The sequence below is a fragment of the Cicer arietinum genome, chromosome 7 (assembly GCF_000331145.2).
Source record: "Cicer arietinum cultivar CDC Frontier isolate Library 1 chromosome 7, Cicar.CDCFrontier_v2.0, whole genome shotgun sequence".
NCBI lineage: Eukaryota > Viridiplantae > Streptophyta > Magnoliopsida > Fabales > Fabaceae > Cicer > Cicer arietinum.
In genome coordinates, this window is record NC_021166.2 from 51,917,122 (window position 1) to 51,941,454 (window position 24,333).

A 24,333-nucleotide genomic window follows, 5' to 3' on the forward strand; every position below is an offset into this window, starting at 1 on the left:
CAAATACTAATACTCCACATGATGACATCCCTCTTGCCCCCCCGGTTGTTCAACCACCTCCTGCAATTGTTGATCTTCCTCGTTACCTGATTTTGTCTATTCCACTTACTCAACTTCGTTTGTTTCTTTCTTAACCTCTATTCACAGTTTGTCTGAGCCCTCTTCCTATAAAGAGGCTGTTCTTGATCCTCTTTGGCAGCAGGCTATGGCAGAAGAACTATCTGCATTGCACAAAACCAACACTTGGGAATTAGTACCTCTTCCTCCTGGAAAACGTGCTATTGGGTCTCGTTGGGTATACAAGATCAAAACTAAGTCTGATGGGTCAGTTGAGCGCTACAAAGCACGTCTTGTTGCTAAGGGTTTCTCTCAACAATATGGTATGGATTATGAAGAAACTTTTGCTCCTGTAGCCAAGATGACCACTATTCGTACTCTTATTGCAGTTGCATCTATTCGTCAATGGCATATTTCCCAAATGGATGTCAAAAATGCCTTTTTAAATGGTGAGCTTCATGAAGAAGTCTATATGGTCCCTCCACAAGGAGTTTCTCATGATCCAGGGGAAGTATGTAAGTTAAAAAAGGCTCTATATGGTCTTAAACAAGCTCCTCGAGCTTGGTTTGAGAAATTCTCTACTGTGATCACTTCTCTTGGTTTTCGCTCTAGTGAACATGATTCTGCATTGTTTATAAGGTCCACCACTCATGGTCGCATTATACTTTCTCTATATGTTGATGATATGATTATTACAGGTGATGATGTTAGTGGAATTAATGAGTTGAAATTGCAGTTAGCCAAACAGTTTGAGATGAAGGACTTGGGAACTCTTCGCTATTTCTTGGGGATTGAAGTTGCCTACTCTCCTAGAGGCTACCTTCTTTCTCAATCTAAGTACATTGCCAACATTCTTGATCAGGCTCGTCTTTCTGATACTAAAGCAACAGATACTCCTCTTGAGTTGAATGTGAAATATGCTCATTCGGATGGTGTTCCTTTACCAGATTCCACTTTATATCGTACTTTGGTTGGCAACTTAGTGTATCTTACGATTACCAGACCTGACATTGCTTATGCTGTTTATGTTGTTAGTCAGTTTGTTGTCTCTCCCACTACAGTACATTGGGCAACAGTTATTCAGATTCTTCATTATCTTCGAGGAACTCAATTTCAAAGTCTTCTCTTTCCATCGTCATCCTCATTAGAGTTACGAGCTTATTCTGATGTTGATTGGGCTGGTGACACCACATATCGTAAATCCACCACAGAGTTCTGTATCTTTCTTGGAGACTCTCTTATTTCTTGGAAGAGTAAGAAACAAGACATTGTCTCTCGCTCCTCTACATAAGCTGAGTATCTTGCTATGGCATCCACTACCGCTAAAATAATTTGGTTGCGTTGGCTTTTGTCTGATATGGGTATCTCTCTTTCTGAGCCAACTCCGATGCACTGCGATAACAAGAGTGCTATTCAAATTGCTCACAACTCGGTCTTTCATGAACGCACCAAACACATTGAGATTGATTGTCATTTTACTCGTCATCATCTTCAGCATGGAACTATTACTCTACCATTTGTCCCTTCTTCTTTACAGATTGCTGATTTGTTCACAAAGATGCATTCCATTAAACGTTTCCGTTTTTTAGTTGACAAACTCTCGATGCTCCATGTTAATGCATCATGAGTTTGAGGGGAGATGTTAGATAATATTATTATATATTAGTAGTAAGGGTATTTTAGACAATTCTATTCTTTTATATAAATACTCATTGTAACCCTATTAACTTTAGTTTTGGTTCATTATATGTTATGAAACTCTAGAGTGATTGTTTTTCTTCTTCCTCTTTTCATTGTTAACAAGTACATTATCAATATTATAAATATATAATAAAATATATTGATTGCATTGAAAGTGATGCATGTAGCATTTATTAAAAAATATAATTAAAAAAAAGTATACTAAAAATAAAAAGAATAATTTATATATATATTTTTTAATAAATGGATCATTTATTCTGGAAATATTTTTTTATAAATAGATTCTTATGTTACAGTTGATTTATAGTAGTGCAATAGAATAATTAATTACAAAAAATATGCTAGTTATGCGACTTGATTAAAACTCTTTTTAGTTCAAAAACCTATTCATAAAATTTAAAAATAATTTAGGATTTACAAACTAATTAAACCCAATTAAAATGATATTATTGTGTTAAAATAAAATCAAAATGAAATTATTATTTTGAAAGTGATCCCCAAAAAGAAGAATAAATTAATTTATTGTTATTTTTTTATTAAAAACATTTTTTTTTTTAATTTAAGTTGTGTTTGTAGGTATATCTATAAGTAGAAATTCAAACACAAATTTAATATGTTATAAAAATTTAATTTCTTCCAATTTTGTGTTGGAAAATAAAAACCAAATTGAAGATTCTTTGAGTAAAAGTTCTCAGCGTCAAGTATAATTGTAGGTACAAAAATTGTTTAACTACCATTAGGGATGGCAATGGGGCAGGGTTTGGGTAGGGTACTATAGTACCCGTCCCCATACCTGCAATTTAAAAAAATATTCATACCCGTGCCTGTACCCTCTTGGGTATCAACTTTAATACCCGTACCCTTACCCTCTGGGTACTTAAGTGCTCGTACCCATACCCGTTACCCACACTTTACCTAAAAAAAATCGATAAATAAATGATATTATTGTAATTAAATTTAAAAATTATTCAAATATCTTAAATTCAATCATAAAATATTATAAACCAAAATATTTTCTAACTCAACATTTCAAATGAACACTCGTTACAATACACATTTAAATATTTATAATAATATTTTGTGAAATTGCAAGTCATACGACAATATTATCTGAGATAATTGATACAAAGTTGCAAGTATAATTATAAAGTCACGATTAATAAGATATAATTATTAGTTATAAAATCACAATTATTTACTATTTATCATAATCAGATTCTTAAAAATTTTGCAAACGTTTATATTTCAATTATAAATATTGTAATGGTCCAATGATATTAATAGATGTTAAAACATAAAAAGAAAACAATTAATTAAACTAAACACTAATATAATAAATAACTAAATAAATAAATAAATAATATATTTATATAAGTGCGGGTGCAGGGCGGGGTGGGTACTATAGTACCCGTACCCGCACCCATACCCGCTTAATTTTGCGGGTAATTACCTGTCCCCATGCCCAAACCCATTATGCGGGTTTTTACCCTACCCATTGTGGGTTTTTTTGCGGGTACCCACTGGGTATGGGTCTAATTGCCATCCCTAACTACCATTCATTACAACTCTAACCACTGATAATCGTCACTCTAGCCACCACTTAAACAATGACTAACAACCACTAACCGTTACTTTTGACCACTTCAGTCCCTACTTATCAGTACTTTGATCATCCATCGACCACCACTCCAACCACTTTTGTAGTATCTGTTGATCACTAAAATAACCTCTTACCGACCACCAACTTCCACCACTCTAGCACTCACCATCCAACACTTCGATCATAGACAATCACTAATATGACCACTGCATTCATCTACTCTATCCCTCGTTAGCCACTACTTAGATTCGTGGACCATTGCCAAACACCAAATTAATAGGTAGTTATTAGGTAAATGAAGCGACCTAACTCTAAAATAAAAAATAAAAATTAACTTTGAACTAAAACTCAATATTTAAAATTGAAATTCAAAATTCAAAATAAAACTATTTCTTTTAAGATTTCAAAGCATATAAAAATAACTACCAATAAAGACTTCAAAAGGTACAATTAAAAAATCTCAAAAGTATAAATTAATCAGTAATTGTAAATATATCAATATATAATACATAAGTTCCAACCTATGATTTTCAATTTGAACCAAGTAATTTCTATTTATGTATATTTAAGATGAGTGAATTCAGGTTATATTTGAATAAACAAAATATTTAGCAGCTTATATAAGTTTTTATAGCTTCAAACTAATTTATAAACTATTAAAATCAAATCAAATTATTGTTTTTATATAAATTAGCTAAAAATAATTTATCAAAGTAAATAAATAATTTAATCGTTATCGATGGAAGAAAAAAAGGAGTACAACAAGGAATACAGGATCAGGGGCTTAAAAAGGTACAATAACTCAATAAGACTTACATGATCGAAACGACGTCATATTTGCACACGTTATCTTCTTCTTCTTCTTCTAGTTCTGGGAAAACTACAAGCTCGTAGCAGAAATGGCTACTACTGCCTCTGCTTCATTCACTCGCTTCTCTATTATCCCAAAACCACCTTCCCAACCGCATTTCATCCTATACAACTTCCCTAATCGAACCGGCACATCCCGGTTCACCTGTTCAGCCGGTCAGGCCGGGTTATTCTCTAAACTAGGCCGGTTACTAAAGGAGAAAGCGAAGAGCGATGTAGAGAAGTTATTCTCGGGTTTCTCAAAGACTCGTAACAACCTCTCCGTCATCGATGAGCTTCTCCTCTATTGGAACCTCTCTGACACTGATAGAGTCCTCGATGAACTCGAAGAGGTCCTTCTTATTCACTTCCAAACTCTTCTTCGATTAATTAACTACTTCATTATTTAATGTTCTTTCTTTATTAATGTATATTTATTTAGTTCAATTGATTACTACAGGCTCTTTTAGTGTCTGATTTTGGACCGAAAATCACTATGAAGATAGTGGAGAATTTGCGCGAGGATATACTTTCAGGGAAGCTTAAATCAGGGAATGAGATAAAGGTATGAATTCAACACAGATTAGATAGAATTAGAATTTTGAACACAATCAAGTGTAGGTTGTTGTAGTTTAGCATTGTATGTGTATATGAATTTATTTAATTAAATAGTTGGTGTCGCACTGATTAATCAACTGACAACATGTGATGCCATTGCCAACATTCAAGGTCTGTTTGGGAGGGGTATTTTGGAGTGGAGGGAAGAAGAGGACTTGTTTTTCTTTTCAAAATTAAGCAAGCTATAAAATGTTTTTAAAAACAAATGAAGTGTGATTGAAATGTTATATAATCATATATTATGTGATTCTTTTAATTCTTTTTATAAAATCTCATATATATTAAAATGTAGCCCTTTAAAACCCTCCCCTCCAAAATCTCCCTCCCAAACAGACCCTAAGTATTTTCAAGTTTGATTCATAAGAGGTGTGAGCTGTGAAGTTTTCAGAGGTTGAACAAATGTGGAAGAGAGGGTTGAGTGCAAAGGATGTTTGGGGAATGAGAGCTAAGGTTAGTGAAATTAGAATAGTTGTGAAGAGATTTGAGGAAGACATATTTTGGATAAAGTGATAAAGGACATTCATTGATTTTTTTTGTTTTGGAGATTTGATATGTCATTGATGGTTTGATAGTCCTTGCTATATTCAGTATTCACATATTAGGAACTAAACTGATGGGTTTTGTATAGTTTAAAGACTTCTTATTATATTTATATATTTTAGGGAGTAAATTGGAGAGAGTGATAGTTTATGGACTAAATTGATGGTTTATTTTAATAATTCTAACAAAGGTAACAAAATTTATTAGTTTTCTCAGTATGTGTAAACAACTTTAAAACGACAACTAAAATGGAACAGGAGGAGTGGTGATTAGTCATTAAACTCTTTGTTGTTTTCTTGTTTCCAAAACCAATGTAAAAATATTTGTTTCCATCCTGAAGTTCATAAATGTTTGATAGTATGGAATAATAATAATGTATGAGTTAATATGGTATTCAGTTTTGATATGGAACTAAATACTAAAAGTTTCCTTCCCTCACTTTTATCTTCTAGGAAATTTAAACTTTTATGATATGAAATGTGTTCTGCATTTATTTGAACGACTTTAGGAAGCACTGAAGAAGAATGTTTTGGATCTGTTAACCAAAAAGGGGAGTAAAACTGAACTTCAACTTGGATTCAGGTGTGAGCATGTTTTAACTGCTGGTTTTTTACTTTGTTACAAGTCACTGAATTTTATCTGGTTCACTTTGTGCTTTATATTGGATTAAAATTTGTTATTCAGGAAACCAGCTGTAATAATGATAGTTGGTGTTAATGGTGGTGGGAAGACAACATCTTTGGGTAAGTAAAACACATTGATTGCTGATTTCTGATTCCGTTCTTTGCCTTGCAATGAAAAAGAAAAGAGATAATATTGAGTGTTACTGCTCTTATGTACCCGGAAATATTTCTTTGGAGTTAATGAACTAACTAAAGGGTTTAGAAGTTTCATGTGTCTGGTAAAAATGGAAAATGATGGGAAAAAACACAACTTGGGGTAACTATTACACATACACCCTAAATTAAATCAACAATCTTCAAATGAAGCCTGTCTTCCCAAGCAGTGAAACCCAAAACCATACTGATTTGATCAGCTTTTACTTGCAGGAAAGCTGGCTTATAGATTGAAGAATGGAGGTGCTAAGGTTAGATTATATTATTTGTGTTTTGCTTGGGTTTTTCATTTTGATCTACGGCAGAAAGTTCGTTGGTGATAACAAAGAGCCGTTCAGCTGAAACATCAATTGGTTTTACCAGAAAGTTGGTTCTTGATAGAGACTAATTGCCTCAGTTGAGTCATGTAGCCAACCGCATTTCCTGGGACAACTCATGATTTTAATTTACATACATTAGTTTACCTCCTTCCGCTTAGCTCAATTTTTCAAATATTTAGAAAACTCCAAATGTGGGCATGTCAGTTTTATACTGTATGAATTATTATGGTGCATAATTCTTCAAGATTATTTCTCATCTCCAATTTAGGTGATATTTAGTATCTAAAGTCAATATCAACTTATCTTCTATCATTTATTTACGGGTCATATGTTTGGACATAATATTTCATACTGGTTTTTTGTTCTTATCTTAAAAAATCTGCCAGATATTGTTTGCAGCTGGTGATACATTCAGAGCAGCTGCTAGTGATCAGCTGGAAATATGGGCTGAAAGGACTGGGTGTGAGATTGTTGTGGCTGAGTCCCAGAAAGCCAAAGCATCATCAGGTACAAATAGAATTAGATTTTATTCCTAGCTCTTCTGTTCATTATCCTTATCCTTATGCTTATCCTTATTATTATTAGGGTTTGGATACTAAATTTTGTAACTTCCATATTACTTGCAGTGCTTTCACAAGCTGTAAAAAGAGGAAAGGAGCTAGGTTTTGATGTTGTGTTATGTGATACATCTGGGCGTGAGTACATAAGTTTTAGGGCTAGCTATTTTGAATTTTAATGAATTACTTGTCTGGTTGTATATTAGCATTGGTGTGTTTTCATGTTTTACTCTCAGGTTTGCATACTAATTACAGCCTAATGGAAGAGTTGATTTCATGTAAAAAGGCTGTTGCTAAAGTAGTTGCCGGTGCACCCAATGTAAGTGCATTTGTTTTAACGCCTTTTCTTCTCAACTCAATCATCTTTCTGCTGGTAAATCTTTGAGAGTTGCTGAGCTTTAAATCACACCTTTTCTTTTTTTGAATCCACTGCCACTTTAATCGCTTTTTTGTTTTTCAAGTTACTTTGCATATTTGTTGACCCAACAAAAAAAAGTTACTTTGTAAGTTTCATTGTTATCTTCTTTTTGGTTTTCTGACAATTTTATGAGGTTTTAGAATTTATGTGGAATTTCAATGATGGTTTGTATTTATTTAGTTATTTTTTATCTTAGAAGAGATAGTAAATTCCACCATAATTAACTCACATAACTGTGAGGTCCCGCGTTCGAACCCGGGACAAGACGTCCAACCTAATAATATCAACGTTTGTCAGTTGAGTTAGGGCTTAAGGACAATGATGGTATTTATTATCTTTGTGTATATACTCCATGCAGTTGTTAATTTTTGTTTAGATGGTGTCAATTCATACAAGTTCACCTAGCTTGTGCTCTCCTAATATTTTTTATTATTCAAATGAAGTGGGAAAATATTTGATAAAAAATGACATCGGTTAATGCCTTCATAATTGGAAACTATTTTAACTACGTATTGGTTTTCACGTCTTATGTATTTTTCACCAATGGCTTTTAAGGTAACAGAAATGAGAATATGTTTGTTAACACAACTTTTGTTATTGAGAACTAGAACCAGAACTAGAACTAGAACTAGAACTAGCTGAATTTCCAAGAAGTGCCTTAGAAAATTATAGTGTAGGTGAGGAGTGTCTGATGAAAAAATATCTTCCCCTGAATATCTTTTTCATATCTCTCTCTCACTCAGACACACTAACATCTTAAATAGTATAAAATAATGGTGTTGGCAATGCTTGCAGGAGATCCTACTCGTTCTGGATGGGACTACTGGTTTGAACATGTTGCCACAAGCAAGAGAATTCAATGAAGTAAATTCTAGTTTTGATTTTTGAATTCGATATTTGTCTTATTCTGTTTGGGGAAATTGTTATTTTACCTAGTTGAACTTGAAAATATGCTATTACTTTGTGAATATACCATTTGACATTCAAATTACTTCTTTGGGATGCTGAATATTTGATCCACATTCAAAATATCATAAAAATGAAAAGAGATAATAAATGAATTCTACACCTAATCTTGCAACTAGTTGTAGTCAAGGGCTTGTGATTTCCTTGTACTAGGAATTACATTGATAGAACTTCCTCATTACTTTGACTTAATTATTTGATGCGAACGGAGGTAACATTTATGCAATAAAGGAATTGGTCTTCTTAATTTTGCTTCCAACAGCCAATTTCTGAATTACAAAGTTTCTGCTTTGATTAAGGCACAAGAGTTGGAATATTAACGTACCACCTGGCCCTTCCTGTGCAGTATTTATTGTGACATGTTAGAATATTATAAAATATCTTATTATATCTTTTATATTATATTAGAGTATTTTGAGTTATTTTCTATGATTAATTTATAATCATAGAGATATCTTATAATATCTCATTATTGTATGATTTGTTTCTGATTTAAGATTGAGTCTATGTATCTTTATAAATAGAGAATACTATTGAGTCTTTTGAATCAAGTAAGCATAAAACTATTATCAATAATATTCAAACTCTTATTATTTTCTCTCTTCCTTTTCTATAAAATCCCACAACTTCAACATGGTATCTAGAGCCTATTTTGATCCTCCTTGAATGACCGCCTCTATTCCATTGTCGAGTTCCCAAAAGTTTGGGAATGTAATAGTTACTATTTTTTGAAATGATCTCCTTTGTTTCGACATTTTCCATTCAGTTCGCTATTGCCGCCGCCACTGTTTCTAGCAAACAATCATTCCATCAGCTTCACATCACCAAACACCGTCACTTGCGCTCACACGTGCCGTCCCTTCCCTCGTGCGTCCGGTTCATGCGCAGCTGCCTTCCACCGCGCGTGATGGTGCGTCCGACAGTCGTTTACAACACAGCCTTTCTCGTTGCTCTTGCCTCAACCTTCTGATTTCAGCCTTTATTTTTTAGTTTCGAGTTACGGTTAAATGATGTTTCTTACAAGATATGTGCTTCTGCTCTTGTAGAGGAGGTTAAAGGTATCTGGCCCAATAACCGTTTACGACGCGACCTTTCTCTGTTTGTCTTGCCTCGGCCTCACGGTTCTAGACCTGTCCTTACTTTCCAATTTTGATCAACGAAAATATGTGTTCTTATTCAAACAACCGTTATCTCTCCTATTTTGGACGCATTTTCTCACTCTGTTGACCGATCATGGCTTCGTAATTGTTAGAGTTGCGCCGCTTCTTCTTTGGCGTTTGTCATGCAATTCAATTCTTACTAATAGATTATAACAGTGGCTTCTATTCCCATCGAGGATCATTCTGGTGTGTCCCTTTTCTCACATATGAATTATATTAGTGACGACTTCTTCCGTTGATGGTTATTCTGACGGTGTCTTTTATTTTCATGACCCTCTTTAGCTAAGCAATTTATCCTAGATGCACTTGCCCCATCTTTGTCTCAGATGTACTGGTCTCACTTCTCTCTCCCTAAAGCAGATTTAAGTTTGAATTGGGTCTTCCAAATGCAGCTTTTTAGAAGGACGAACTTTGCTTTGCTCGATTGTTTGTCATTAATTTCTCTCGGGCTGATGATCATTCGAGATATCTAGTTAGACTATCTTTATAAAAAACTTCTCCGACTTCACCTGCATCCCTGAGTTGCCTTTTTATTCTGCGGAGCAATACATTGTTTTCTTAAAACGGCTAAAGCTTAACTTTATCTTGAGGGGGAGTGTTAGAATATTATATAATATCTTATAATAACTTTTATATTATATTAGAGTATCTTAAGTTATTTTCTAGGATCAATTTATAATCATGGAGATATCTTAGATTATCTCTCATTATTAGTATGATTTGTTCCTGATTTTTTATTAAGTCTATGTATCTCTACAAATAGAGAATACTATTGAGTCTTTTGAATAAAGTCAACATAAAACTATTATCAATAATATTCAAACTTTTAGTATTTTCTATCCTCCTTTTCTCTAAAATCCCACAACTTCAACATGATCATCAAATCGTGATGTCTTTTTAAATATGAAATGCTGTTGTTCATCTAGAATCAATAGATTTAGTAGAAAACAGAAACTGTCATACCTATATTGAAAATAAAAATAAAAAAGTTTGTAGGGAACTCATGAAGCTTTAGAGATTAGCATATTATAGCAAACACTGCTGAATGGATGGTCATTCACTAACACGTTTTGGTATTGTAGTTTCCTTGAAGTTTCATATTAGCATATTACCCAAAATGTCATTTCAATATTTGGTATTATAATTTCCTGGAAGTTTTTCATATTAGCTTCATGTTTGCTGTTAATGAAGTTGTTTTGTCTTGGGACACAGGTTGTGGGTGTTACTGGTTTAATTTTGACCAAACTGGATGGTTCTGCAAGAGGTGGCTGTGTGGTATTATCTTCATTTTATCTCAATAATTTTAAAATAGTTTTTAGGCTCAATAGGTTCTCATCATTCAAATTATTATAATTTTTTTGCTGGGGTGATCAAGGGTAATGAATAAGATGCTAATTTCTGTTGGCAGGTCAGTGTGGTTGATGAGCTTGGAATCCCTGTAAAATTTGTGGGTGTTGGTGAAGGGGTTGAAGATCTTCAACCCTTTGACGCGGAGGCCTTTGTCAATGCCATTTTCATGTAAACCAGTTACAGGCTTTGGTATGTACACGATTACTTATATCCTTTTCATTTCTTCCATTCAAGTCTGAATTTTATTTAAATAACCTGTCATACTAATTTAAGTTAAAGGCCATCTGTGAAACTTTCCTATCACCTTTCCCCATTTTATTTATGATTACAACTTGAAAGATACAACCCAACTCTTTCCGAATCTACATCCCAGATATACTTACCTGTAGGGAATTTTGCAATTTGACGACTTATCCTAACCTATTAGTTCTTGTGCTGTATTTTTAGGCATGTGTGCTTTATTAGCTATTATGTATAATCTACATATTAAATTAAAAATATTTCTACTGTCCACTTGGATGTGAGTTAAGTTGGGAGAGAGGGTTGTATTGTAGATCTTTGGTTCCATTTCTATATAAAAGAGTAAATTACATTGCCAACTCCGAATGAGGTTTAAATATACACTGACGTCCCTTTTATATTTTAAAACACACACTCTTCCTTTGAAAAAGGAATTTTGTTATACTTCTAAGTTGGTTTTGATATAAACAATTGTTTTATGAATATATATATATATATATCCATTTGTGATTGTTAAGATCCTTAGCAGAGTTTAGAATGCATACTGTCTATTATATGGGACGTTCGAAAGTGAAACAATTTTAGGCGAGGTTTCTAAGGTGAAAATACGTGTTTAAACTTCTTCTTTACCTTCGAAGTTCTTAAACTCAGTAATTAAGTATTTAAAATTGGCTGTCAATGACATTAGAAGTGTTGTAGAGAGGAAAAGTTTTGCCATGAGACTTGTCCATGGTCATTTACCCTAGCTAAGAGTCTCTATTAAAGATCAATCTCTTAAATGGGTCTCGTATTTTGAGGGATCAACCCTTGACTCCCAATGGGGGATACCCTGGTGCACCAAGACAATAAAGAGGAAATTGGAATGTAATTTAAACTTCTCAGAAAAAGAAATTGTAATTTACTCTAAAAACTAAACAATAAATACCTTAGCCTTGATGTTCCTTCCTTGCACACTGGCTTGGCTGTTTGAATCTACTCTTATTGATGTTCCTTTCTTGCACATTGGTTTACCCAGATGTATATGCTACAGTTCAGAATATATATTCGCAGAAGAGGTTGACACGAATATGAAGAGCAACACTTGATCACAGGAAAGATAACTTTTAATAATTGAAATCATTCTTCAGAGGCAAAGCTTTGCAAAAGGTAAAATGATTTTGGGGTGCGGAGCTATTCTTGCTTTGGAGGCAGCTGAGAGTATATATTCCTTTCACATTGGTTGGCAGTTTCTGACATTGTGACAGAGTGATGGGGTTTATTTTCCACTCTTGGCATTGAACTCAGGGATTTTGTTGCGGTGCTTGTAAATGATAGTACAGAAAACATGAAGATTGAACATAATGTCCATCGTTTGTCAATATCTGATTATTATTATTATTATTATTATTAATAATATGATTTTCTTTTACCTTTCTTCAACTTCTTCTCAATGAGGTTTCCTGTTTAATTGTTATTGTCTTCTGGGGACAACTTTCAAACAAGGGAATATTACTCAAGCCTTCTATAATTTCTAATCAGTTTTTTGGTTCATTCGATCTCCAGGGAACCATTGAGCTTTTCTGAAACAAACAGCTATATAGAGAAGTGTTATCTTTGTTTATTTTCAAACAGCGGACATATGAAAGAAAAAAATGATCTATGGTTGGTATTTTTTATTTTTTTTTTACAAACTATGGTATGTATTGTTTATACTATGTGAAAACATATTTTTATTTTGGCTTAGTATGTTTTTGTCTCTCTATTTTTATCAATTTATGAAATTGATCCTCTTATTTTAAAAGTCGACAGTTTTGGTCATTCTCTCATATTTTTGAACTAAAAAAATGACCATTTTACATATTTTAAATTATATAACATGTGATTTTATGATATAGATTCATTCATTTACATGCATTAATTAAATTACAAAAATGAAAAATTTAAGAAGTTTAAAGCTATGTTTTTAGAAGGTTTTTAGTTTAAAAATCAGAATGAGTGACCAAAACTGTCATATTTTAAAATAGAGAGACTAATTCCGTGAATTGATAAAAATAAATGACTAAAATTGTAATTAAGCTTTTTATTTTTTTAAAAGTGTGTTTATTTTACTTTGATGATAGATTCTTAAAAAGTGTTCTTAATTTTGATATTTTCAAGTATTTTATCTCTTTATTAATACGTAAAATTTACACAAATTTTAAGAAACAAGAATAAAAAATGTTTTAATACAGTAAATGAGCTCTAATTTTTCTAATCATCTCAATAGTATTATTTTTTATTTGATCTACATCTTTTTTAAATACTATAAAAATAGTTTTAATTAGTTTTGACTTCAATTTAGTAGTTTATTTTATTGGTATAATAAGGGTTTAATCAATTAAAAAGTTAATTTTTTTATATATAATTCCTTAGAAAATTATTGTTTGTAAGCTAACGATGTTAAATAGGTAATAACTTCGTCATAAGATGAGCGAGATCTTGACAAGCTTTTTAACGAGTTCAATTTCATAGTTTGAGAATTGTCTAGTTCTAAAACGATTAGTTAAATATTCAATGAATAATTATGTAAATTTATTTCAAATAGTTGATTGATTTAGATAATTACAAAAGTAATCTGTTTACTCAAGTTAATTGTTCAATACAAACTGCTCATAATAATTATTCTGTACATATTTACTACAAACTGTTACATGATAGATAAGCTAAGGATGGAATATCAACTGCATTTATATATTCCAACATCAACAAAAATAATACCATAAGTCATAAACTTTTAAAAGAGATATATTAAGGTTTAAGATATTCTATTTTTGACATAAAAAATTATCATCGCTGTTAAATATTATATTAGAATGTAAATATTATATTATATTAGATGAACTATTCAGACCCGTTAAATATTACTGTAAATTAAGGTTGTTTAATACTTTTGGTCTATATAAAGAAATTCCGTTGTATAGTTGAAACACACGGGTTATTCAATATGTCTCTCAATAATCTTTATATAAAAGGAAGGCCAATATCTAGAAATTGAGCAAGAAATTCAAGTGCTGTCAATTCCCATAATCATTTTCATTCACATGAAATTCTCAATTTTCTCAAAGAAGAAGCAGTTCTAAATTCCAACATCAGATTGCGTGATTACTACTGATTTCTTTGTAAAGAATGGAATCTCAAACAAGAGTTGAGAAATCTCAGATTCTATCAAAAAACAATCTTATTGTAAAAACTCAAACTATAAGAGTTTTATTATAGTTTGTTTAGATTGTATTAAATCCTATCAAAGTTAGATAGGTGTTGCATTTACTTTCTGGGTGGAAAGTAATAGAGATTGAAACAGATCAATGTTGATCTGAACTAGGTGCTGTAAAATCAATAAGGTTCTTTGTTTTAATCACTTAGTGGAAAAAACTCACAGTGTGAGGACTGGACGTAGGCCAAGTTGGGTGAACAAGGATATATCTTTGTGTGGTATTCTCTATCTTATCTCTTTATCTATTAAGCTTGATTGATTAACTAAGATAAAACACAAACTGATTTTCTGTTTTGTAAGCTAACCACGAGCGTTCTCCGTCTTATAATAAAAACCAAGAACAATCTTCGTTTTCTGTTTTCTTAACCAAGATCATTCTTGAGTTAAAACTTGAGTTTATTTCAGGAAGTTTTAAAAAGATATATTTACAATTCAAACTCCCTTCCTTATAAATCGACATTGCTACTTCAATTGGCATCAGAGCTCGGTCTCTAGAAAAAGTAAAAACACCTAACAAGTGCTAGAGAAAAGATCTAGAAGAATCTCGAAAGCAAAGTACATTGTTGAAGGAGGATCTTCAAACAGACCACCATTCTTTGATGGATCGGATTACTACTTCTGAAAAAATAAGATGCAACTGTTTCTAAAGTCTCAAGATATAGGAATGTGGCGCATCATTACAGACGGAGACTTCATACCAAGGGTTGATCAAGATGACTCAAACTCTGCCATGAAGAAAGAAACAGACTGGACAACTGATGATAAAACTAAGGTACTTCTAAATTCTAAAGCTCAGTTATTCTTATCATGTGCTTTAAGCAGGGAAGAAAGTGAAAGAGTATATGAATGCACAAATGCAAAAGAAGTTTGGGAGACACTGCAGACTCACCATGAAGGAACAAGCCATGTCAAAGAAACTGAGATAGACATTGGCATAAAGAAATTCGAACTGTTCGAAATGCAAGAAGGAGAAACCATTGATGAAATGTACTCAAGATTCACAACAATAGTAAATGAAATGCGTTCTCTTGGCAAAGCTTACACAGTTCAAGAAAGAGTAAGAAAGATCATGAGGTGTCTTCCAATTATATGAAGACCAATGGTAACAGCTATAAGTCAAGCCAAGAACCTTGAATCACTTCCCCTAGAAGAATTAATTGGAACATTAAGAGCACATGAAGTACCGCTACAAGAAGACAAACCAATCAAGAAGGGAAAGGCAATAACACTAAAGGTATCTCAAGAAAAAATCACAGCACAAATAGAGGAAGAACCAAAAGAAAACGAAAAAGAAGATGCTGGTGAAATCGCTCTTCTCACTAGAAGAATACAGAGAATGATGACAAGAAGAGATCAAATCAAAAAGGGATTTCAAAACAAAAATCCCAAAACAGAGGTAGACAAAAGCCACGTCACATGTTTTGGATATAATAAATTAGGACATTACAAAGCAGAATGTCCCTCAAACAAAAGTCCATCAAAACAATTTTCTTTCAAAAAGAAATCAATGATGGCAACATGGGATGATTCAGAAGAATCAGAAACTGAAGAAGAAGAATCTAACATATGCTTAATGGCGAGAACATAGGAAGATGAGGTAATAAATTTTAAACCCTGTTATTTATGTATACAAATGGGAAAATAATTTGATAACTTGTTAAATGACTCAAACCTCCTTATTCAAAAATGTAGTTTCTTAAAAGAACAATTTTATAAAGAGAAAGAAGAAAAAGAAGAAAGTCAAGCTCAAAATAATATGTTAAAAAATATTATTCAAGAGCTAAAAGAAACGAAGAAACAAAATTTTGAAAAACAAGAAGGTCAAGAACGTTCTACCTGAAAACGGAGAACATTCGCCTTAAAAATAAAAATGAACTTCTTAAAACAGATTTATTAAATTTCATTAAAGCTACTGAAACCTTTCATAAAATTATGGGATCTCAAATAGGAATCTTTGATAAAGCCGGCCTTGGCTTCAATCAAACTCAAAAAACAAAATTGTATGAAAAAAAATTTGTCCCAAAAAGAAAGGAAGAAAGATGTAAAACTAGATGCTCATATTGTAAAAAACTTGGACATCTGGAATTTGCTTATTATTTAAGAAAAAGAGATGAAAAAAATTAAAAGTAAGAGCTTGATTAAAAAAGGAGATCGTTCTGCCAAGACAGTATTGGTAAAACTGCAAAAAGGAGAACATTCTCTAGACTGTTCTCAAAACGGAGAAAGTTTCAAATCAAAAGTTGAACCTTCTCCAGAAAAACTAGAAAAAAGAGAACGATTTGCAAATGTTTTCAAACCAAGTTCAAAATCTTCTGAAACCCAGATTATTAAATCATTTTCGAAATCAACAACTAAATATTCAACTGGTTTAAAAAACAATCAAAAAGGGACGATATGTTATCTTAAGAAGAGAGAAAATTTCAAAACTAACGCTCAAGGACCCAAAACAAAATGGGTACCTAAGGCTGAAATAATATCGTATGCAGGTTGCATTTTCAAATATAAAGAGAAAGCCTTTGTTCTTGGACAATGGTTGTTCAAGACACATGACAGGAGATAAAAACTGCTTCATGACATTCATCAAGAAGGATGAAGGATCGGTTACTTTTGGAAATAACAACCAAGCTCAGATTAAAGGTAACAGAACCATTGGTAACTGATGTTCAATATGTGGAAGGTTTAAAACGCAATTTGTTAAGCATAAGTCAACTATGTGACAATGAATGTGAAGTCATTTTCAAACCAAAGGTATGTGAAATTAGAAAAACTAAAATTGGGGAAATTCTATTTTCTGGAAATCGAAAGAAAAGTTTATATGTTTTGTATCTTGAAGAACTACCTGATGAATCATGTTTTATATAAATCAATAAAGATAAATGGATATAGCATAAAAGAGTTGGGCATATCAATATGAAAACGATTTTAAAAATCTCAAAATTAGATCTTGTTAAAGGATTACCCAAACTTAACTTTGAAAAAGATAAAATATGTGAAGCATGTGCAAAAGGAAAACAAGTCAAAAGTAGTTTTCATTCAAAAGACTTTGTAACAACAAACATAACTCTTGAACTACTTCACATAGATCTCTTTGGACCAGTCAGAACAACAAGTCTAGGAGGAATGAAATATGGTTTTGTTATTGTTGATGACTTTTCAAGATTTACCTGGGTTCTGTTTTTGAAACAAAAAGATGATGCATTTGAAGCATTTAAAATATTTTGCAAAAAAGTTCAAAATGAAAAAGAATCCAGCATCATTTCTATAAGAAGTGATCATGGAGGAGAATTTATAAATGCTTCTTTTAAAACCTTTTTTGATGAACTTGACATTTCTCATAATCTTTCATGTGCAAGAACTCCACAACAAAATGGAGTTGTTGAACGAAAAAATAGAACACTACAAGAAATGGCAAGAACCATTTTAGAAGAGTCGTTGAAAGAAATTTTTGGGCTGAAGCCATAAACACATCTTGCTATATTCTAAATCGTGTATCCACAAGAAAAATCATCAACAAAATCCCATATGAAATTTGGAAAAATAGAAAACCAAACATCTCTTACTTTCATATCTTTGGTTGTTACTGTTACATTTTAAACAACAAAGATCTCATTGGAAAATTTGATGCAAAATCAGATAAAACAATCTTTCTTGGTTACTCAACTGATTCTAAAGGATATAAAGTGTTTAATTTAAGAACTAATGTTGTAGAAATAAGTATGCACAAACTATTTGATGAGTTTGATGACTTAGATATAAGTAAAAAAGATGACGAAGAGGAAACTCAAATCGAAATACAACAGCAAAACATTTTGCAGAAAACAGAGATTGATAAACAATCTCCGTTTCATTCTCCACCAAAAAGCTGGAGAACGGCTGAAGATCATCTTCAAACCCAGATCATTAGAGACACGACTGATGGGATTAGAACAAGAAAATCATTCAAGAATGATGAGAACAACATGGCAATGATATCTCAGATCGAACCAAAATCAATCAAAGAAGCCATTATTGATCAATCTTGGATAAATGCCATGAAGGAAGAACTGCTGCAGTTTGAGAAAAATGAAGTTTGGACCCTGGTACCTGATCCATTAGATCAAACAATCATTGGTACACGATGAGTTTTCAGAAACAAACTAGATGAAGAAGGTAAGGTTATCAGGAACAAAGCAAGATTGGTAGCTCAAGTTTACAATCAACAAGAAGGTATAGATTATGATGAAACCTTTGCTCCAGTTGCAAGGTTAGAAGCTATTCGTATACTTCTTGCATATGCATCTCATAAACTTATTAAATTGTTTCAAATGGATGTTAAAAGTGCATTTTTAAATGGATTCTTAAATGAACAAGTCTATGTAAAACAACCCCCAAGTTTTGAAAATCAATCAAAACCAAACCATGTTTTCAAATTCACCAAAGCTCTATATGGTTTAAAACAAGCACCAAGAGCATGGTATGAACGACTGAGTTCATTCTTAATAAAAAATGGATTCTTGAGAGGAAAAATTGATACTACATTATTTAAGAAAATAGAAGAGAATGATTTACTCATTGTTCAAGTATATGTTGATGATATCATTTTCGGATCAACAAATAAAAAAATGTGTGAAGGTTTTTCGAAACTTATGCAAAGTGAATTTGAAATGAGCATGATGGGAGAATTAACGTACTTTCTTGGTTTACAAATTCAACAATATGAAAACGACATTTTTATTTGTCAAGAAAAGTACATTAAAGATTTGTTGGTCAAATACAAGATGAATGAATCAAAAATCATGACTACTCCCATGCATCCATCTTCTTCTTTAGAGAAAGATGAAAATGGCAACTCTATTTCTGAAAAAGAATATCGAGGAATGATTGGCTCTTTGCTTTATCTAACTGCTATTATACCTGATATAGTATTCGCAGTAGGATTATGCGCGCAATTTTAATCAGCATCAAAAGAATCCCATTTAACAGCAGTAAAACATATATTTAGTATCTTGTTGGGACCACTAATCTTGGTCTTTGGTATAGAAAGGGTTCACATTTTGATCTTATAGCATATTGTGATGTTGATTATGTTGGAGATAAAATAGAAAGAAAAAGCACAAGTGGAGCATGTCAGTTCTTAGGCGAAACACTGATCAGCTAGTCTTGCAGAAAACAGAACATTATAGCCTTATCAACAACTGAGGCTGAATATGTTTCAGCAGCAAACTGTTGTTCACAAGTTCTATGGATTAAAAATCAACTCCAAGACTACCCAATATTCCAATTTATTGTGATAATACAAGTGCTATAAATTTGTCTAAAAATCCAATACATCACTCTAGATCAAAACATATTGAAATAAAACATCATTTCATTCGTGATCATGTCAATAAGAAAGATATCGAATTAATCTTTGTTGATACTCAAAATCAACTTGCTGACATCTTTACAAAGCCTCTTGTCGAAGATAGTTTTAATTTAATCAAAGAAAAACTGAAAATAACGAAAAATCCAGATAATTCTTGTTAAATTATGCTTATGTAGAAAACGGAGAACATTTATCAATCTCCGTTTTTCCAGACATCAGTCTCCGTTCTGTCAACCAACATTCTTCTTCTCTGAGTCATCATTTTCCCTCTCAAACCAAAAAGGGAAATCTTGGCATTTAATGCATGTGTCTCTTTACCTGTAAAAGAGAAACTGACACAGCACTCCTGCCCCCAAAATTCTCTTCCTTCCCAAGATAATCATTGTCCTTCTCACGTTTCTGACAATTCCTTTAACCACTCCATCTTCTTTTCCTAAAAAACAGCAAACAAAACCTTTAAACCTCTCATCTTCTTCCTCAAATCTCTCTCACTCAGACTTCTCAACTCACAAGCCATGACACGAACAAAACAATCTGCAAGAAAAAATACTTATCTTTGGTCACCATCTTCATCATTCCCATCATCTGATTCATTTCAACGCTCACCTTCTCCACCGCCACGACCAACTCCTCCACACATCTCCTCTGATACTTCGTTTTCTAATTATCTTTCATCATCCCCTGAAACTAACCCTAATAATCTTCCTATCAATCCCAATCCCCTATCCACTGTTCTTCCACCACTATACACATGTCCTCCTCCTAATATTGCTCAAGTTCCTCCTCGTCTAAGAAAACCTATGATACCAAAAAGACGTTCCATGAGAGTACAATCTGGCATTGGAACTTCCAAAGCCAAAACAGAAAACCCTTTTACTTCATCATCTCCGATTCTGAGACTGATGACTCGTTTGAAACTCCTCCTCCCACAACCGTTAAAGAAAAAGCACAACCCAAACCCATCACTCCTTCAAAATCTTCATTTTCTTCCGAACCCTCTCAATCAACTCCTCCAAATCAAAAAAGGAGATTGATCGAAGAAATTTTTTCCTCTCTCCCAAAATCATCTCAACCTTCAACTCAATCCAAAAAGACCATGAAAACTAAAACCACTATGACCATTGCCCAGTTTATAGCCAGAAACAAACTCAAAAAACCCCAAAGAAAGAAAACGCTTGCACCCAAACTAAACCTAAAACTCAATGAAACAACTTATCCAGAAAACTTTTCAAAGATAAATGAGCTCAACGCCCAATTGGAATCGGTCGAGTTTTTGTCTTTGACAAACTCATTGTTGATGGTAATGCTGTCCAGCATCACACTGATGCTCTTGGCTGGAATTCATTCTTACAAACATCTGAGTGTTATTACCCTGATGTTGTTCGAGCATTCTACTGCAATGCAAAAATCTTTTATGACAAATCCCTTATCATATCCACGATTAAGGGAATTGAGATCCGCCTAACCCCAGACATCTTGGCCTCCATTCTTCAATTACCAACAAAAGGACCATATGTATTTGCAACCAGTGGTATTAAGCTTTTAATATAAAAGAGACTGAAGTCCTTTCTGATCTATTTTAAGAAGGCTCCACCCGCTACCTTTCAACATACCTCAAACCTTTCCCAAAGGTGTTTAACAACATGTGCCAGCATACTCTCATTCCCCACTGTGGAAGTCACGAGTATGTCTCTACCAACGACGCCCTACTCATCTATCATCTCATCAACTGTAAGCGTTTGAACCTTCCTCATGTGATCATCCAACACATGATTTGTGCTGCTACCAAAGACTACAAGAAAAATATTGTTCCTTATGGAATGATATTGATTAAAGTCTTTAGGCATTTTGGAGTTCCCCTCTCATCTGAAAAATTACTCATCAAACCCTCCAAATTTTCCACTAAGAATCTGTCCCATATGCGCAAAACACTTTTTGCTCAACCCATAATAACAACATCTTCCTTTCCAACATCATTGAAAAGAAAACGGTATGCACGACGAAGGACTGCCACAAACCCTATTCCATTCTCACCTTCATCATCTGATCAATCAGAAGATGCAGTTCCAGAAACTGCTCCAGAACATTCTCCATCAAACTGAGAACGTTCTCCAGAACATTCTCCACAGAAACCAGAACATTCTCCAGACAAAATTCCACCTTCATCAACATTCTCTGTTTTTCCTCAACCATCCACCTTATCCTCCACTGACTTCCTCTCATATTCTCAAATCCTTCAATCTCCACCTCATGACTTTGGAACACTGCTGCTCAATCCACATATAAGTGCCATGTCACCACTTTTTGTGTCTCCACAAAAAACAAGTTCCTCCATTTTTGGTATTAGCCAATTTTTTAACTTTCCAGAAGTTGTTGGCCCGTCTGGTAAACCACCCATACCATCTGGACCTCTCCCGTCCTTGGCTACCTCCTTTGGAACTGTTCCCTCCATCTTCGGTTCCACCATTCCATCCAACACTATTGTTGCTGCCACCTCTCAACCAACTACTCACATTCATACTCCTCCTCGCATGGTTGAACCTTCAAACTCTGATATCATGGCTGCTCTTCAGACCATAATGGCACGACAGCTTCAGCAAGATCAGGAGACTCATCTATTGAGAACTTGGTTCAAAGAACAACTCGCTCCCAAGCTGTGAATCGCTCCACCTCCACTTCTTACTGTTCCTCTTCCACAAGTTCCTAATCCAGGAAAATCCTCCTCATATGAAGGATCCTCTCCATCCCTAGCGTCTTAGTTGTTTTTCCTCCTACCTTTTTATGTGACAAAGGGGGAAAATTAACTTAGTTTTTAATCTGTTTCAGAATCTTTTTGTATCTACGATTCTATGCACATGCTTCAAAGCAAATATTATGTATTTATGTTTAAAATTAAATGAAAACCAGTTTATATCATATGCAAGTTTAAAATTCTGATAAAATTACTTACTGCATAAATTAAGGGGGAGCTTTTAAGCTCTTCAATACTTGATATTAGAATCAAAATTAATATCTAAATTAACATGTTTGTCATCATCAAAAAGGGGGAGATTGTTGAGACAAACTCTATAATTTAAAGTTTTGATGAAAATAAACAAAAGTTAATAATTAAGATAGTTAATTATGATTCTAAAATGTTATGTTAATTTAACTTGTGCTTTTGAGTGAATTTAATTAAGAACATAATCAAGCAAAGCAAAGAAAAACAGCTCAAAAGTGAAACAAGATCATTCTGGACAAAACAGAGAACGATCTCCAAATTCAACATTGATCGTCACAGCATCTTGACCAATCAATCTCCACCAGTTTAACAAAGTCTTTTCCTCTGAATTTTATAGCAATATCATCAGTACATGGCAAGGAACAAATAGGATTCATCCCAGTACGAGAAGGTTCTCGAATCATTAAAATAAAAGGACTTGAAACAGACTAGTTGAAACAGTTTGAAACCGCTTAAATCAAATTGTCAAGAAAGTTCGATCAACATTGATATATGTTAAGACATTACAAAAACATCCAGAAAGATCAAAACATGAACTCTAGATTGATCATCAAATCTCCAGAAAGATCAAATTGACAGATCAAGATTGATAATCAATCTCTGTTTTTTGCAGAATTACAACAATGCTCTATTTACTTCTACAATGGCTTATAATCTTTCTCCAAACTATTTTGGCTAGATTCAAGACTCCAGATCGAAGCTGTAGCATCAAAGATTAAGTGAAAAGCTTCAAAAGCCTTTAAACTAGAAGACAAAACTGATTAAGGAAGGTTGTAACAGACTCAGTCAAATGAGTTTCAAAATTATTCAAAGGCTGGATTATTTTTATTCTCATATATTGATTTTGGTCAAAAGTAACAGAGCACTACCAACAGCTCTTTTTGACCCTTATTAATTGCTTCTAAACGCCTATAAAAGGAAGGTCAATATCCAGAAATTGAGCAAGAAATTCAAGGTTTGTCAATTCTCATAATCAATCACACTCACATACTTGAAGTTCTCAATTTTCACAAAGAAGAAGCAGTTCTAAATTCCAACATCAAATTGTGTGACTACTACTAATTTCTTTGTAAAGAATCGAATCTCAAACAAGAGTTGAGAAATCTCAGATTCTATCAAAAAACAATCTTATTGTAAAAACTCAAACTATAAGAGTTTTATTATAGTTTGTTTAGATTGTATTAAATCCTATCAAAGTTAGATAGGTGTTGCATTTACTTTCTGGGTGAAAAGTAATAGAGATTGAAACATATCAAGGTTGATCTGAACTATGTGCTGTAAAATCAAGAAGGTTCTTTGTTTTAATCACTTAGTGGAAAAAACTCACAGTGTGAGGACTAGATGTAGCCCGAGTTGGGTGAACCAGGATATATCTTTGTGTGGTATTCTCTATCTTATCTCTTTATCTATTAAGTTTGATTGATTAACTAAGATAAAACACAAACTGATTTTCTGTTTTGTAAGCTAACCACAAACGTTCTCCGTCTTATAATAAAAACACAAACTGAATATTTTTTTCGGCAAACCGTGTTCTCAACTCTACC

At 33.0% G+C, this 24,333-nt stretch overlaps 1 protein-coding gene across 1 annotated transcript; it reads left to right on the forward strand.

The window, feature by feature from the left end:
* Window positions 1-4,126: 4,126 nt before the first annotated feature.
* LOC101502193 (cell division protein FtsY homolog, chloroplastic) lies at window positions 4,127-12,631 on the forward strand. The gene is made up of 12 exons (XM_004510794.4): window positions 4,127-4,560; window positions 4,668-4,772; window positions 5,874-5,947; window positions 6,050-6,108; window positions 6,415-6,452; window positions 6,908-7,028; window positions 7,148-7,216; window positions 7,315-7,397; window positions 8,292-8,360; window positions 10,835-10,897; window positions 11,031-11,161; window positions 12,228-12,631. The coding sequence occupies exons 1-11, from the start codon at window positions 4,258-4,260 to the stop codon at window positions 11,142-11,144; spliced, it is 1,098 nt and encodes a 365-aa protein (XP_004510851.1). The 5' UTR covers window positions 4,127-4,257; the 3' UTR covers window positions 11,145-11,161; window positions 12,228-12,631.
* Window positions 12,632-24,333: the final 11,702 nt, after the last annotated feature.